This window comes from Pseudophryne corroboree, chromosome 6, assembly GCF_028390025.1.
Source record: "Pseudophryne corroboree isolate aPseCor3 chromosome 6, aPseCor3.hap2, whole genome shotgun sequence".
In the NCBI taxonomy this organism is placed as follows: Eukaryota; Metazoa; Chordata; class Amphibia; order Anura; family Myobatrachidae; genus Pseudophryne; species Pseudophryne corroboree.
In genome coordinates, this window is record NC_086449.1 from 355,661,988 (window position 1) to 355,677,851 (window position 15,864).

Below are 15,864 nucleotides of genomic sequence, written 5' to 3' on the forward strand. Positions count from 1 at the left end.
TATTCGGTCAATTACATGGTCTCTAATGACTGGACAAGCATCTATGTGGGCTGCCAACATCCTCCCCTCTTTGGTTACTGGCCACACCCCTTAAGCATAGTCCCCTATCACTGCATTCCCCTGGTGGGCCCTTTATGCCCCAGTCTGACACTGCCCGGAAACCGTGCTGGAGCCACTGCAGCCATCAGGGGCAGGTAAGTTAATGCTGGGCCACCAGAGATGATTTGTCAAATTTCATCACTGTCTGCATGCTAAATATCAACATGGTCAATGTTGCCACTATGACATAGGGCCTAATTCAGAGTGTGTTCAAACTGAAATCTAAATTGCAGTGTAAAAATAAAGCAGCCAGCATTTACCCTGCACAGAAACAATATAACCCACCCAAATCTAACTCTCTCTGCACATGTTATATCTGCCCCACCTGCAGCGCACATTGGAGGTCATTCCGAGTTGTTCGCTCGCAAGGCGATTTTAGCAGAGTTGCTCACGCTAAGCCGCCGCCTACTGGGAGTGAATCTTAGCACCTTAAAATTGCGAACGACGTATTCGCAATATTGCGATTACACACCTCGTAGCAGTTTCTGAGTAGCTTCAGACTTACTCGGCATCTGCGATCAGTTCAGTGCTTGTCGTTCCTGGTTTGACGTCACAAACACACCCAGCGTTCGCCCAGCCACTCCTCCGTTTCTCCAGCCACTCCTGCGTTTTTTCCGGAAACGGTAGCGTTTTTTCCCACACGCCCATAAAACGGCCTGTTTCCGCCCAGAAACACCCATTTCCTGTCAATCACACTACGATCGCCTGAGCGAAGAAAAAGCCGTGAGTAAAAATCCTACCTTCATAGCAAATTTACTTGGCGCAGTCGCAGTGCGGACATTGCGCATGCGCACTAAGCGGAAAAACGCTGCGATGCGAAGAAATTTTCCGAGCGAACGACTCGGAATGACCTCCATGGTTTTGCCCATTAGCTAACAAATTTGCTGCTGCGATCAGATCTGAATTAGGCCCATATTCCACACCCATAAAATCACTTGCACTATTAAACATTATTATAACAGTACACGCTATTTTGTTTTGTGTTTTTTTTCTTCACTTTTTGAAGCTACATTTTATAATAGTCACCACTATGGGGAACTGATAGACATTTTAGATGAGATTGTTAAAAGTCACATTGATCACTCCAAAAAGGGGAGTGCATATATATATATTTTGCTCACCATAACAAAACCACGCTATAATTAACAAGTGGGGAAAAAGTCCAATCTGTGGGGGAAACAGCTGGAGAATATGGGGTTTCTTCATTTTTATTACAGACTACCCCTGCCATTAGCTACTGCTGAGAATCGTCAGCACTAGACATAGCCGGTGCCCTCGAGTGAAGGCTTCCCCGTGCCATGCATGGTGAAGCATATTTCCAAATACGGCTACTGCAATTAGACAGACAGCAAGAAAAATGTTTCATTAGTTAAATAAAACATTTTTTAAGTGTATCTTTGTATGATATTTTCTACTTTTTAATTATTATTAAAAAAACATTTTTTTATTTTTTATTTTATTCTTTCAATGAAAGTGGAACTAGAAGCACAAATCAGCTTCTAGTTTCCATGCATTGGCTTAGCTGGCTCATGGGTGTTGAGAGGCTCCATACACTGGCTTAGCAAGCGGTATTCCTACTACTGCTACCAGACAGTATAGATAATCTATACCTGCAATAAGCGGTGACAGAAAATCCACCTTTTCTCCATGGCTTCATAAATAGACCCCTCTTTGTGTATTTTCTATTAACTCGCTATATTGTAGGAATAATGCCATTAATAGTTGTGTGGTTTGGCATTAGTTCCAAAGTACTGTAACAAACATTCACTTATACTTTAAGCAGACATAGACTAATTTATAGGACAAACAGCTTTCACTCTTACAGGATTTTCATCACGGATGTCTGTAATTAGTATACTGCACTATTTAAATCAGATTCACATACTGTAGTATAGATGTGGCTCCTCATTACAGAATCATAATAACATAGTATCCATTACTGAGCTATGGTTAAACTGTATTATCCATAACAGAACTACATAATTCACAACAAACATAACAGGTCTAATTTATATCTAGTATAAGCAGAGTTAATAAATTATACTGAGCAGTCGGATACATACCAGTCACGGCAGGAGACGTGTCAAGAGGTTGAAGGCGAGGTAATCCTTACTATGCCAACAAACCCAGCTTTTATATACTTAGAAGAGTTTATGTCATCTACATTACTCCAAGGAGGAGCTAACAGTGCAAATATTGGGTATTGCCTGGAGGCGAGTGACAGATCTGGGAGATGGGCAAGAAGGAAAACTATATGGACATAGAGACGAAATGCATTAGTGAATGCAGGGAAGCAACTCATTTTTTTTCTACAGTATCTGTACAATATAGAGTAATGCAGTTCATGAATGCAATGGCAGCTGGACAAGTAGGCAGGAGCACTGTGTGCAGTCTGTATGTAATGCTTCGTGTTCAATAAAGTGCAGTTTTTCTCCTAAAGGGATCATCATCATTACAGCTATACATATTACAAATATATATAGAGACAGACAGACAGATAGATAGACAGAGAGACAAATAAATAGATAGGGATCATCATCATTACAGCTATACATATTAGATAGATAGACAGACAGACAGACATGTAGATAGACAGACAGACAGACAGACAGACAGTAACATCTGACAGGAGCCGCTGGCATCATGCAGCAGTGCGTGCCAGCGGCTCCTGTCAGATATTGCCACTCGCAGCTGGACGGCTATAGGCATCAGCCTTGTTACTGAAGCTGCTGCATCCATACGTCTAGGCCACCTGAGCCAGTATGGATTTTTTCAAGTATGATTTTAAAATCATGTGACCTTGTAACCCTTGCGAGAGCTTGTGGACAACAGCAGGTCCTCAAGATTTATCTTATATGTCAAAAGCATTGAATATGTGACATATTACATCACCTGTCTTGATAAAGGCCTGTGACCAGACCGAAACGTCAACAATAAAATAATGGTGATCTAAATGAGAAGCTGATACAAGAGTTGTCTTTGTGAGAGTGCACCTCCAAATCTTTGGAACTTTTGCAGTATATATATATATATATATATATATATATATATATATATCTCATAGTATATATACAGTATACATACATATAGTTTATATCCTATATTTTAAAAGGCTAACACTGCTCCTCACCTCTATTGGTGCCTCATTTTTCTCCTGGCATATTGATGATATTTACAGGTGTATTGTCATCATGACCTGAGTGAAAACAGTATTGCACTCTGTACTGTATATTTTTTTTTTCTATTTTTCTTGATGAGAAATATATTGCAAGAATGTTTTTTTTTCCAGACATTCAGTGTGGAAGCATTAGTGGTTTACTATCAGATAAGCTGCATATGAGACATTGGCGGTGTGATGTAAATATTGCACTAGGAGGCACCCTTGTTCTATTATAATTTCAGATTTATTGTATTCTATTATGATCAGAACAAGGTTCGACTCTGTTCCTTATTTTTTTTAAATCTTCTAAACACTTTAAGGAAGAGAACATACATTGCACATTTGGACACTATTTTTAGGGTTTGTTTCAGTGAATTGTATTGACTTAAGCACCATAAAGTACCAGACATCTTTTAGGTTGCCAGTATATGCTTTGTTTTCTTCAATATTGGGAAAAACAAATGCAATAAAAAGAGATATATACAGGGTGTTTCAAAAAGATGGACCCAACTTTAAAGGTATAAAATGAACTAGAGGGCATTTTAATGTTATATAATATGAACTGGGGAACTGTAATGAGGCACATTATGAACGGGGAGCACTATATATCATAATGTGAATTGGGGGTACTGTGTGGCATAATGTGTACTGGCAGCTTTTAATGTGACATAGGGTGAACTTACTACGATTCATAAAAGAAACTAGGGCACTACTATGGGGATAACATTAAATAAGGCTCTACTATGGTTCAAAAAATGAGCTAGGGCACTATTATAGGGCATACAATGAAAAACTGCTGCAGAGAAGTGTCTCTCTAGAAGCACTGGGACGGGGGCCCCTTCAAAATGTTGCTCTGGGGACCACAAAGTTCTGGCTACACCTCTGCTTGCAGGGTCACCATCTTGTAAACGACTGAGGCTAGGGGCTGCAGGGGCAAATGCAGGATTTACTGTGGGGGGTTTATATATATATATATATACACACACACACACACACACACACACATATTATATATACATATGTATGTATATATATATATATATATATATATATATATATATATATAAAATGAAAAGATTCACAAAGACAGACTGCACATACATAATACAACACACTGCCTGCCGTAGCATAGTGAGGAGGACATATGGAGTTGCTGTGAACGAGCAGCAGCTCCCACTCACTAGCAGATGCTGTAGGGAGACTGCAGGCAAGAGCTCCCTGCAGCGGTAGCTGCGATTGGAAACGCGGTCGCGGCTTTTCTTGAGAGGGAGACACAGCTGTCTCCGTCTCTAAAAACCAAAAATCAGTCCATCAGGGGGGTTTCTGTGCAACCAGAACCCCCCCTCCCCCCCCCTACGTGCGCTACTGGGCTGTTGGTGTGCTGGGAGAAGCATCTAGTGGTAGTCACTTCATGGGCGGCATTTGTATAATGCACACATGAACCCCTGTGCTCGGGTTGCGGTCGCTAGGTCGACAAGCATTGGATCGACCACTGAAGGTCGACATACACTAGGTCGACAGGCTGATTAGGTCAACATGTGCAAGGTCGACATGGAAAAAGGTCAACATGAGTTTTTAAAAAAAAAATTTCATTTATTGTCCTTTTTCGTACTTTACGATCCACATGGGCTACAATTGGGAACGGTAACCTTGCCCGAAGCATGGTGAGCGAAGCGAGCCATGCAAGGGCATGTGGGGCACTAATTGGGGTTCCTCATCACTCTACGAAGAAAAGGACACAAGAAAAAATAAAAAAACTCCTGTCGACCTTTTCCCATGTCGACCTTGCACATGTCGACCTAACTACCCTGTTGACCTAGACACCCTGTCGACCTAGTGCATGTCAACCTTTAGTGGTCAACCCAATGCATGTCGACCTAGTTAATGTCGACTCAATGACCCATACCCCTTGGGCTCATATAGTGTGTGTAAATCTGTCTCCGGTACTAGCCAGTGAGGCACTGAGCCAGTTACCTCACCATACGTCACTGATGAAATGTCATGGAGGGCACCAGGTAAGTGACCCTTTTAGTGCCAAGTCATGACTTTTGGAGATATATATATATGTAACACAATAACAAAAATACCCTTATCTAACGCTCATTGAAAAGTTAGCTGCAACTCTTGGGGGTACCTCTGTTAGATATAACCCACATACAATTCCAGAGTGCGCTCACATAAAGTGAGTTTAGATTATATCTTGTTCTCAAATATTCACATTTAAAGATCCATTAATGTGATACAGTTTCATAGAAGATAAGATTCATAGATGTATGAGTCTTCTTATTCTGTATGTGTCAATCCAATTATGGTTGTGGAGGCAATCCTATAGGAAATACTCTCTCACCAAGATAAGAAAGAAATCACCCCAAAAAAGGGGCCAAATGGCCAGTCAGTAAAAGATACCAAATATATATTTTTCAGTTGTTTATAAAAATCCAATAGTCTTTTAAAACAGTAATTCTTACATACATAGAAATTAACATGCCATGACCAATACTGGAGAGTGTCGTACAATAACCTTCCTCCACCTTATTGGATTAGACAATGGATTTATAACCCTACGCTTTTCGTCCAACGGACTTCCTCAGGGGTATCTTAAGTGGGTGAATTAACATAAAGGATAATAAGTTTGGAGTTCCAACATGAAGTATACCTAATTTTAATGTTAATATTAAAGGCTAATACATACAATACCAAAATGATTCTGAAAGGTAAGTATGTAACAATTCCCAATGTGGCTTTATCCAATGAGTAGACTGGTGCAATAAAATCCAAAATCTAATGTAAAAGGAGACTCCCCATTGGAATATACTTGTATCTTAACATATATACAAAAAAAAAAAAAAAAATAGTGTCTTAAAAATGGTACATACCCCGATCCATAAAAACTTTTTCCTAGGTACAGACTGTTTATGTCAAGGAACACTGGGATCATAGTGCTGGGTCATTTGTAGATTATTTGCCTTTTTTCTATGAAACCCAAATGCCTATTTCTTATTAATATCAAAAATGTAGTTGTTGAATTACTTTACTATTTTCAAACTAGATCGGTAAAAATACCCTATACTGACTTTAGATGTTTATCCAACAGTGGCAATATCTTGTTGATGAACTATGTTTGGATAAAATTGGGCTCTTCTATATAGAATATATACCTCTTCTAGGTACCTTAAGCCTAATTACATATATGTGTATAGCTATATGTGTGTATGGCCATATTGATAATATACTATACACTAAAAGTTAAATGTTTTAAAGCACCCCTGTTATTCCAGTTTTATTGAAATTTATGAAGCTTCAGCCCAGTGAAATACCTGGAATTGTACAAAGGTAAGCGGTAAACTGCTGGACATTAGAAGAAAAAAGTTTAGGTTAATACAACCTGAAAAATAATGTCAATTTCTTCATTATAAAAAGGCTTTTTTCTGGGAACAATTACGAATTTACATATTTTCTGCAGTAATTAAAAAATAGGCTTTCCTGAGCCATGAAGTACCACCAGTGGACTATTGAAGACTAGAAGAAGGTCTTATGGACCAATGATTCAAACTGTAAAAGTTCAACATACAAGGATTTTGCATACCATTGAGTACGTGAAAGGATGGTTCATCAGCATGTGGGGCATATTTGCTATTTGGCTGCTTATCTGTGTGTTTAAGCCTAAATTTTAAAAGGGCAATGTGTAAACACCCCATGACACAACATGTAGGAGGAAGTGTGATGGTCTTTTGCTGGATCCTGAGTCGGCAACTTGCACAGAGTAATAGACAACCTGGACTAAGGGGTCTATTTACTAAGCCTTGGATGGAGATAAAGTCGCTGGATATAAAGTACCAGCCAATAGGCTTCTGTCATTTTTCAAAGACAGGCTGTGGCATGGCAGTTAGGAGCCGATTGGCTGGTCATTTATCTCCAGCGACCTTATCTCCATCCAAGGCTTAGTAAATAGACCCCTAAAAGAGCAAAAAAAAATTTTATTTTTTTACTTTTCATGGAAAAAAGCTTTTTTTTTTAATAATAAAGTATTTTTCCCTGAGATGGTAATTATCAGAGAACAGAAAGCAATGGCTACTATATATAGTATTCACAACAATAAGAAATTATATACTGCCGGAATGTATCAAAACTCACATGCAGGGCAGGGCTCCAAAAGGGCTGTGATGTGTTCAGATTGAAGTTCACATCTGCATTCCAGATCTAAGTAAATCTGACAGCTTTGCAGCCCCCATAGAAACCTGTCAGAAATGGAGAGGCCGAGGCAGATATGGCAATATCTGCTTTGGTTACTCCATAGTACATTGCAGTGATACTTAATATTTGTGGGTACCCCCCTAAAAAACGTCTTTAAGAAATGATATAACCACAGAATGTATTAATGTTCACTCGTAGACCATCCCTGCGATCAGTGCTTAAAGTGAACCTAGAGAGGTGGTGGAACTCACCCCCCCTCCCCTCCAGCACCCATGTAATAAAGGTATTGCGTGTGCCCCCAAAAAGTGGAGTGGTCTCAAAAAGAAAGGGGCGTGGTCACACAATAGTATCCCCAATTAAAATGATGTCACACGTTAGCACAATCTTATTAACATTACACTACATAGTGTCCCTTATTCATGTTATAACACACATTAGTGCCCCTTATACACAAAGCCCACATTAGTAGCACCCCTAATACACATAATGCCCACAGTAGTAGCTACCCGTAATACACCTAATACCAACAGCAGTAGTGCCCCTTATACAATGCCCACAGTAGTAGTGCCCCTTATGCAATGTCCACTGTACTGGTAGTGCCCACAGTGGAGTGACCCTTATATAGAGCCCATAGTAATGGTGCCCCTTATGTAATGCCCCCAGTAGTGGTGCCCCTTATGTCCACAGGAGTGATGCCCCTTATGAAGTGCCTCCTTTACAATGCCCTCATTAGTAGTGCCCCCAGTAGTAATGCCCTTAATGGTAATGCCCGTGTAGTATTGCCCCCAGTTGTAATGTCACCTGTAGTTATGCCCTCAGTCGTTTAGCCCCTTGTAGTTATGCCCCCAGTAGTTTAGCCCCCAGTGGTAATGCCCCTGCAGTTATGACTCCAGTAGTTTACCCCCCCTTTAGTTTAGCACCCCCAGTGGTAATGCCCCCGTAGTTTAGCGCTTGTAGTTATGCCCCCAGTAGTTTAGCCTCCCTGTAGTTTAGCCCTCATGTAGTTTAGCCCCCTGTAGTTTAGCCCCCAGTGGTAATGCCCCCTGTAGTTTGGCCCCTATAGTTATAGCCCCTGCAGTTATTCCCCCAGTAGTAAATGCCCCCAGTAGTTTAGCCCCTGTAGTTTAGCCCCTATTTAGTTTGCCCCCAGCAGTTAGCCCCCTGTAGTTTAGACCCCAGTAGTAATGCCCCCAGTAGTTTAGCCCCTGTAGCATTGGCATTTCTATCATGGGTGCAATGTGTGCGGTGCACATGGGCCCCTGGCTCCAGGGGGTGCCCACACTGCACACATTGCACCCATATTTTAGTACTCACCTCTCCGGAGTACAGCGTTGGGCGCTGCAGCTGCTGCGTTCGCGCAAAAAATCCCAAGCGCAGTTTGAATTTTGTATCCGGAACATGGTGGGCACCATGTTTCCCAGAGACCTGCGCAGTAGGCTCCGGCACAGTGTTGGAGTCTACGGCACACCCAGAGTCTCCACATGGGCCCCCTCCTCGCTTAAGACGCCCCTGCCCTGTAGTTATGCCCCCAGTAGTTTAGCCCCCTGTAGTTTTGCCCCCCAGTAGTAATGTCCCCAGTAGTTTAGCCCCTATAGTTTGCCCCCCTGTTGTTTGCCCCCCTGTTGTTTGCCCCCCTGTAGTTTGCCCCCCTGTAGTTTGCCCCCAGTAGTTAGCAGTAGAAGCACCGCTAATACACTCACACATATGAAAAAAACAAAACAAAAACACAATACTCACCAAGCCCCACTCCTGCGTCCGACCGCTGTGGGTCTTCCGGCATCCACTCCTCTGCACCATGGGAAAGACGCCATGACGTCTCTCCAATAGCGCACACTGACAGAAACAGGAGCCGGATGGAGCTTCTGCCACAGTCGCCCGCTTCTAACACAATCTTGTAGAAGACCATTGTACACGGCCCTTAGTTCCAGAATGTTTATTGGAAGGATGGATTCCAGACTTGACCACCTTCCTTGGAAGTTTTGCCCTTGGGTGACTGCTCCCCAACCTCTGAAACTTGCATCCGTGGTTAGGAGGATCCAATCCTGAATCCCAAACCTGCGGCCTTCTAGTAGGTGAGAAGTTTGCAGCCACCAGAGGAGTGAGAGTCTGGCTTTCAGCAACAGATGTATCCTGTGGTGCATGTGAAGATGAGATCCCAACCATTTGTTCAGGAGATCCAGTTGGAAGGGTCGTGCATGAAATCTTCCATACTGTTGAGCATTGCACTGATGAACCAACACCGGGGCTGGCTTCAGGGCATCCAGGACCATTGTTTAAATTATCACCAACGTATTCTCCTCTGGTAGAAACACCCTCTGAACTTCCGTGTCGAGAATCATCCCCAGTAAGGACAGTCTCTCCTTGTCGGCTTCAAATGCAACTTTGGAAGATTCAGGATCCATCCATGATCCTGGAGAAGTTGAGTTGAGAGAGCATTTCTCTGTAACAATTTCTCCCTGGAAGACGCTTTATCAGCAGGTCAAAGAATTATGTTCACACCCTGCTTGCGGAGGAGTAGCATCATTTCCACCAGACCTGAGATCATCGAATGGCTTCCTGTAGGATAGGACTTTCTATCAGCGAAGCTGGTAAGCCTGATTTGAAGAATCTGTGAGGCGGGAGTTCTTGGAACTCCAGTCTGTACCCCTGAGTAGCAATTTCTTGTACCCAGGGGTCCAGGCCTGATGACGCCCAGACGTGACTGAAATTCCTTAGTCTTGCTCCTACCTGCCCCGATCTCCAGCTCCTACCTGCCCGATCTCCACCGTTTTGAGGACGCAGAAACAGGTTTCTGCTCCTGGGAACCTGTTGGTGCACGTTTTCTGGATTTCCCCTGACCTCCTCTAAAGAAAGTGGAAGGGTATTTGGACTTTTTAACGTTCGCGGCCCGAAAGAACTGCATAGCAGACGTAGGATAAGATTTCCTATTCGGTGGTGTTGCAGAGGGAAAAAAGGTAGACTAACCCACAGTTGCCATGGAGATCCACGCATCTAATGCTTCCCCAAACAGAGCCTGACCAGTGAATGGTAGGTTCTCCACACTTTTCTTGGATCTGCATCCGCCAACCATTGGCGCAGCCAGAGTCCCCTGCATGCCGAGACAGCCATGTCAGAAGCCCTCGCATTAAGATGCCCCAGGTCCTTCATGGCTTCCACCATGAAACCTGCAGAATCTTGTATGTGACGTAAAAATCATTCAATGTCACTTCTATCCATGGAATCTAATTCCTCTAGTAAAGTGCCTGACCATTTTACTATGGCTTTAGAAATCCACGCACAAGCAATAATGGGTCTTAAAGCTATGCCATTAGCTGTGTATAGTGATTTGAGAGTAGTCTCAATATTGCAGTCTGCCGGCTCTTTCAAAGCGGTGGACCCAGGGACAGGTAAAACCACCTTCTTAGACAACCTAGATACCGAAGCGTCTACTACTGGCAGGTTTTCCCAATTTTTCCTGTCCTCCTCAGGGAAAGGAAAAGCAATGAGAACCCTTTTTGGGATCTGGAATTTTTTTCTCTGGGTTTTCCCAGGATTTTTCAAACAATGCGTTTAATTCCTTAGACGCAGGAAATGTAAGGGAGGTTTTCTTATTGTCTGTAAAATAAGCCTCCTCTACCTGCTCAGGTATTTTCTCAGTAATATGTAAAATGTCCCTAATGGCCTCAATCATAAGCTGCACCCCCTTACCAAGGGATGCCTCCCCCCACCCCCGCATATCCCCATTACCATCACCTGTATCAGAGTCGGTATCCGTGTCAACTTGCAGTATCTGGGCAAGAGCACGGTTCTTTGGGTAAATAGGGGGGACCTAGATGAGGTATTGGCAGCTGAACATTGCAACATCTCTACATAGTTTTTCAAAACCTGTGTTTGCTTCTCATTATATGACATCCGAGATGAAATCTGAGATATCATTCCCCTTAAGGAATCCACCCATGGGGGTTCATATTCAGAGGGCTGGGAAAGCACATTGCAGTCCTGCGTACATGGCATAGACTCATCAGGTGAAGAAAGACACTCTGTTGCACAAGAGACAGATTCCCTAGACATGATAATGTCATCTATATAGCAATGCACATACACAGGAAAATGTCAGCCACAGTTTCCACCAGAGTACTTTCAGAGAGTCACAGACTATAAGGAGCCAGCCACACAGTGCTTCAATAGGCAGTGTAATATACAATAAGCCCAGCGCTGATATAACACGTTAATGGGTTAATATATATAACACTCTCCTCCTGTCTATAACACCCTGGTACCACAGAGGTAAGCTGGAGTTATGTGGAGGGCAGCGCTCCCTGGCAGCTTCTGTCTGTGTGATCTGCAGGGAGAAAATGGTGCTGGTGAGTGCAGAATCCGCTCTGAGGAGAAGCCCCGCCCCCTGTAATGGCACGCCTTCCCGCACTTATATTTTTATACTGGCCTGAGGTACCTTGCTGCTAACAGTGGGATTAGCCCGTTAGCGTAGTTTGACCAGTGTTGTAGTACGTTGCAGCCCAGGATGCCCCTCACAGCGCCATATATCCATGTTGCTGAGCCGTCGGAGCGCAGCCTGACAGGACTGAGCTCTCACCCTTGTGCCACCATTACCACTGGCGACTCGCTTCCCGAGCCGCCAGCATCATACTCACCACTCTTCTATCTTCTGGCTCTGTTAGGGGGTGGCGGCCGTGCTGCAGGAGTGAGCGGTCGCCTCGGGGCTTGCGATAATCACACTCAGGAGCTCAGTGTCCTGTCAGCGGAGACAGAGAACCATTAACCTCTAGGGTTGGTTCCTGTTCCCCCCTAAGTCCCATGAAGCAGGGAGGCTTTTGCCAGCAGCCTCCCTGTACCTAACTCTTTTTTTTTTTTTTAAATAACAAAACTAGAAAAACTCCTAGGAGCTTCCCTAGCTGTGACCGGCTCCTCCGGGCACATTTTCTAAACTGGGTCTGGTAGGAGGGGCATAGAGGGAGAAGCCAGCCCTCACTATTAAACTCTTAAAGTGCCCATGGCTCCCAAGGGACCCATCTATACCCCATGGTACTAATGTGGACTCCAGCATCCTCTAGGACGTAAGAGAAAATGTATGGTTTCAGCGGATATCGTGCTAATATGATTTGATAAATTGGCCCCACAGTTAATAGAACATGTCACATGAGACATATAATTTGCTTGTGACAAGGTCACATCGGATCTATGATTGTTGAAATAAGATATCCCTGCATGTCCCAACCTGGCTGTCTGACTGATGAGAACTATCTGTGAAAGTGGCTCCAGCAGGTGATTTAGCTTGGGTAAATATGGATCTAAATATATTATCCAAATTTACAGTAATTCCATTAATCTTTGTAATGTGTCCCCAATCTGTTGTTTGTTTTTCAGCCTGTTTGTGGTTTCAGTTTTCACAGACTGTTTTTTTGTTTGTTGATTTTTCAACGGCTTCTGACTTAACAGACATTTAATATTTAATTTTTAAAAAGGCAAACATAATAAAGACAACACCACTTTTCATAAAGCTAGGTACACACTTGTCAAATCCTCAGCAGATCAGACTACAGATCTTGGGGTTCATTCCGAGATGATCGTAGCTGTGCTAACTTTAGCACAGCTATGATCATTCACACTGACATGCGAGGGGGACGCCCAGCACAGGTCTATCCCGCCCCTCATGTCAGTGCCGGCACCCCCACCCCGCAGAAGTGCAAAGGCATTGCACAGTGGTGATGCCTTTGCACTTTAAGAGTAGCTCCCGACCAGCGCAGCTTTAACATGCTGGCTGGGAGCTACTCATCACTCGCCGGCCTGCAGCGGCTGCGTGTGACGTCACGCAGCCGCTGCGGGCCGCCCCCCGTTCGGTCCGGCCACGCCTGCGTTGGCCAGACTGCGCCCACAAAGCAGCGGATAAACGCTGCTGTCTCGCCCAGCGACCGCCTCTGCCTGTCAATCAGGCAGAGGTGATCGTAGCGGCCCGACAACCTTCAGTCGTCTGGCATGCGCTGGTGCACTGCAGCGCCGGCGCATGCGCAGTTCTGACCCGATCGCAGCGCTGCAATAAACTGCAGCGTGCAATCAGATCAGAATGACCCCCCTTATACAATCCTTCTGCAGACCTTCTCACAGATTCTACATCCAATCCATGCCTGCACACTTGTCCAATTTTTCAGCAGACTAATCTGTCTGCTGAAACATTCTGCTGAAAAATATAATTTTGGCTGGGGAAAGGAGGATTTATTAATGAAGAATTTAATTAATTATAATGATATGGAGAGCATTTTAATGTTCTTTCCAGCCAGCCCTGGTACAAAAAAAAAAGAGGAACAAAACGGGCAGGGGTCACCCATATTTATGAACCAGTACCAGGCTCTTGGAGCCAGTCCTGGCTCTAAAAATATGGGGAACAAAACAAACAGCAGTCCCCCGTATTTTCAGAACCAGCACCATTTGGAACGAATGCACGCTAGCGAGGATTGCCCGTACACACTGCAGCAATGTTAATTTTCACAAAAAAGGATGCTAGCGATAACTCTAGGTTTGATGTGCAGCATGGACAACCAGTGACAGTCAATGGCGACCTGCAAGAGAGCACAATCATGCAGTGGGAGAGTGCAATCATGCATACAGATTGAGCGATGTAGACGATATGTCATTACAAAATGGCATATCGGCTTGACATCGCTCTAATTAGTGTATACCTGTCTTAAGAGTCAATGTACAGTTTTCTGACCAGAATTCTGTAAGGACATTTTTTCTTCCTGTACTGTAGATAGGCATTAACTAAAACCACTTACACCTAGAGAGAACATGGTTTAGGTGAACACACACAGAAACAGGTGAAAAGAAGACCTAAACCTCCTGATATAGAGGATTTTGCAAGACATCCATGATTTATCCTGGATTTCTTATCATGAGAAATACATTTATTACAAAGCATTTGTAAAGAGCAGAGAAAAGACCTGGGTACCGAGACTGGTAGAGAAAAAGGTAAAATAGCCAAAGCAGGGGGGCGTGGCCTGGAGACTGTACTGACTGGCAGCCTTTTCAGAGAGCTCCCTCATACCCACGGAGCTTTTAGGCTTTATATCGTTACAGAAGGGGCCTACTAGCTACAGATTAACTACCCCTGCAGAGGAGATGGCCGTGCTTGTGGTGGGCCAGCGCTGTGGAATCGGGGAGCCGGTATCCTGGCTCCTGCGGGTTGAGGCCTGACCACCACCTACAAGCCGTGGCCTCGATTTGTGGATGGCTCCTCCGGCCATGACGTGATCCCTCCTGGTGAGCCTGACAGGAGCCTCTTCTCGTTGCTCCCTCCACTGGACCGTCCCTCCTGAGCCGCTGGGACCAGCCGCACGGAGAGAGCAGGGTGAGACAAGCGGGACGACGGAGCGGGTGACTCAGAGCTTCGGCGGCCATTTTAGACCCGGGTGCCGGATGGAGACGCGGCAGAAACCTCTGCTCCAGTCTGCTTGTGGTGCGCTCCTCCTCCATGGCCTTGCACACACATTTTACCGGCAGGCATTGCAGCTCTTACTATACCGCCGGATCAGACGAGGTGCCGAGCCTTGCACGGGCTCACCCTGGGGCTGACCTTTTGTTCCCTTAGGGCCTTTGTTAAGCACCCCGCTCCCCCATGAGATGCCCCACGCGACCTCTCCTTGCTCCCAGGAACATTACAGCAGGAGGTGGGGAACGAGCCTTCCAGCTGCGACTTACAGATATGCCTCCAGTTGCGGCCCCGCTCATCGGTGGTCCCTGGACAGTGGGCCTGCCTCCCACAGCATTGTGCTGAGCAGACCTGCCTGAGATACCACTGTGATGCTTCATTGAGGCTCTGCAGTGCGGATTATAGTATGCACGGGTTGTCTGGTTCCTGTGTTCGGGGCCCCTCTGTTAGGGGATGCTGCTGGTCGCTCCCATGAACCGGATCTATTAATGTTGCGCTGAGATGAGACCTCCTCTGCATTACGTTCTCCTAGTACCTCCCCGCAGTCACTTTAGCCGACACATTTCTACATGCAACACGGTCATTCTTCTATTAGAAAGAGGTCCCGCTGCAACCCACTTTCTACTGTATTAGGATCTTCTCTGACACGTGCAGTATCATGCCTCCGAAGAAGCATAAAGCCTCCAGACCGTTCTCTCAGGTCGCCTTTTTTAAGCCTTCTCCCTATCACAACAGGCCTCCAGAGGCTGGAGTTCCTGCGACTGGCTCAACAACCCCGACCATACTGTCCTCTCCTCTGGCGTCTGCTTCCCCTTCCAATGACTTCACCACATCTAGAGGATAGCGAAGCATTAACTGTGGGCAGTATGAAGCTGTTGCTACATCACTTTAAAGACAAAGGGGTAAATTTACTAAGCTCCCGATTTTGACCGAGATGCCGTTTTTTCATCAAAGTGTCATCTCGGTAATTTACTAAGCAATAATCACG

General features: G+C 44.6%; 1 protein-coding gene across 3 annotated transcripts in view; it reads right to left on the bottom strand.

The window, feature by feature from the left end:
- Positions 1–15,416, bottom strand: part of LOC134932303 (TRPM8 channel-associated factor homolog) — an 82,861-nt gene extending 67,445 nt beyond the window's left edge. Inside the window, exon 1 of one of the 3 annotated variants that reach the window (XM_063926617.1) lies at positions 15,146–15,416. In XM_063926617.1, the coding sequence (XP_063782687.1) occupies positions 15,146–15,256 (111 nt within the window). In that variant the 5' untranslated portion in view covers positions 15,257–15,416. Of the gene's footprint in view, positions 1–14,553; positions 14,906–15,145 lie in introns of those variants that run through there. The other 2 variants (XM_063926616.1, XM_063926618.1) reach the window with 2 other exon arrangements.
- Between the last annotated feature and the right edge of the window lie 448 nt (positions 15,417–15,864).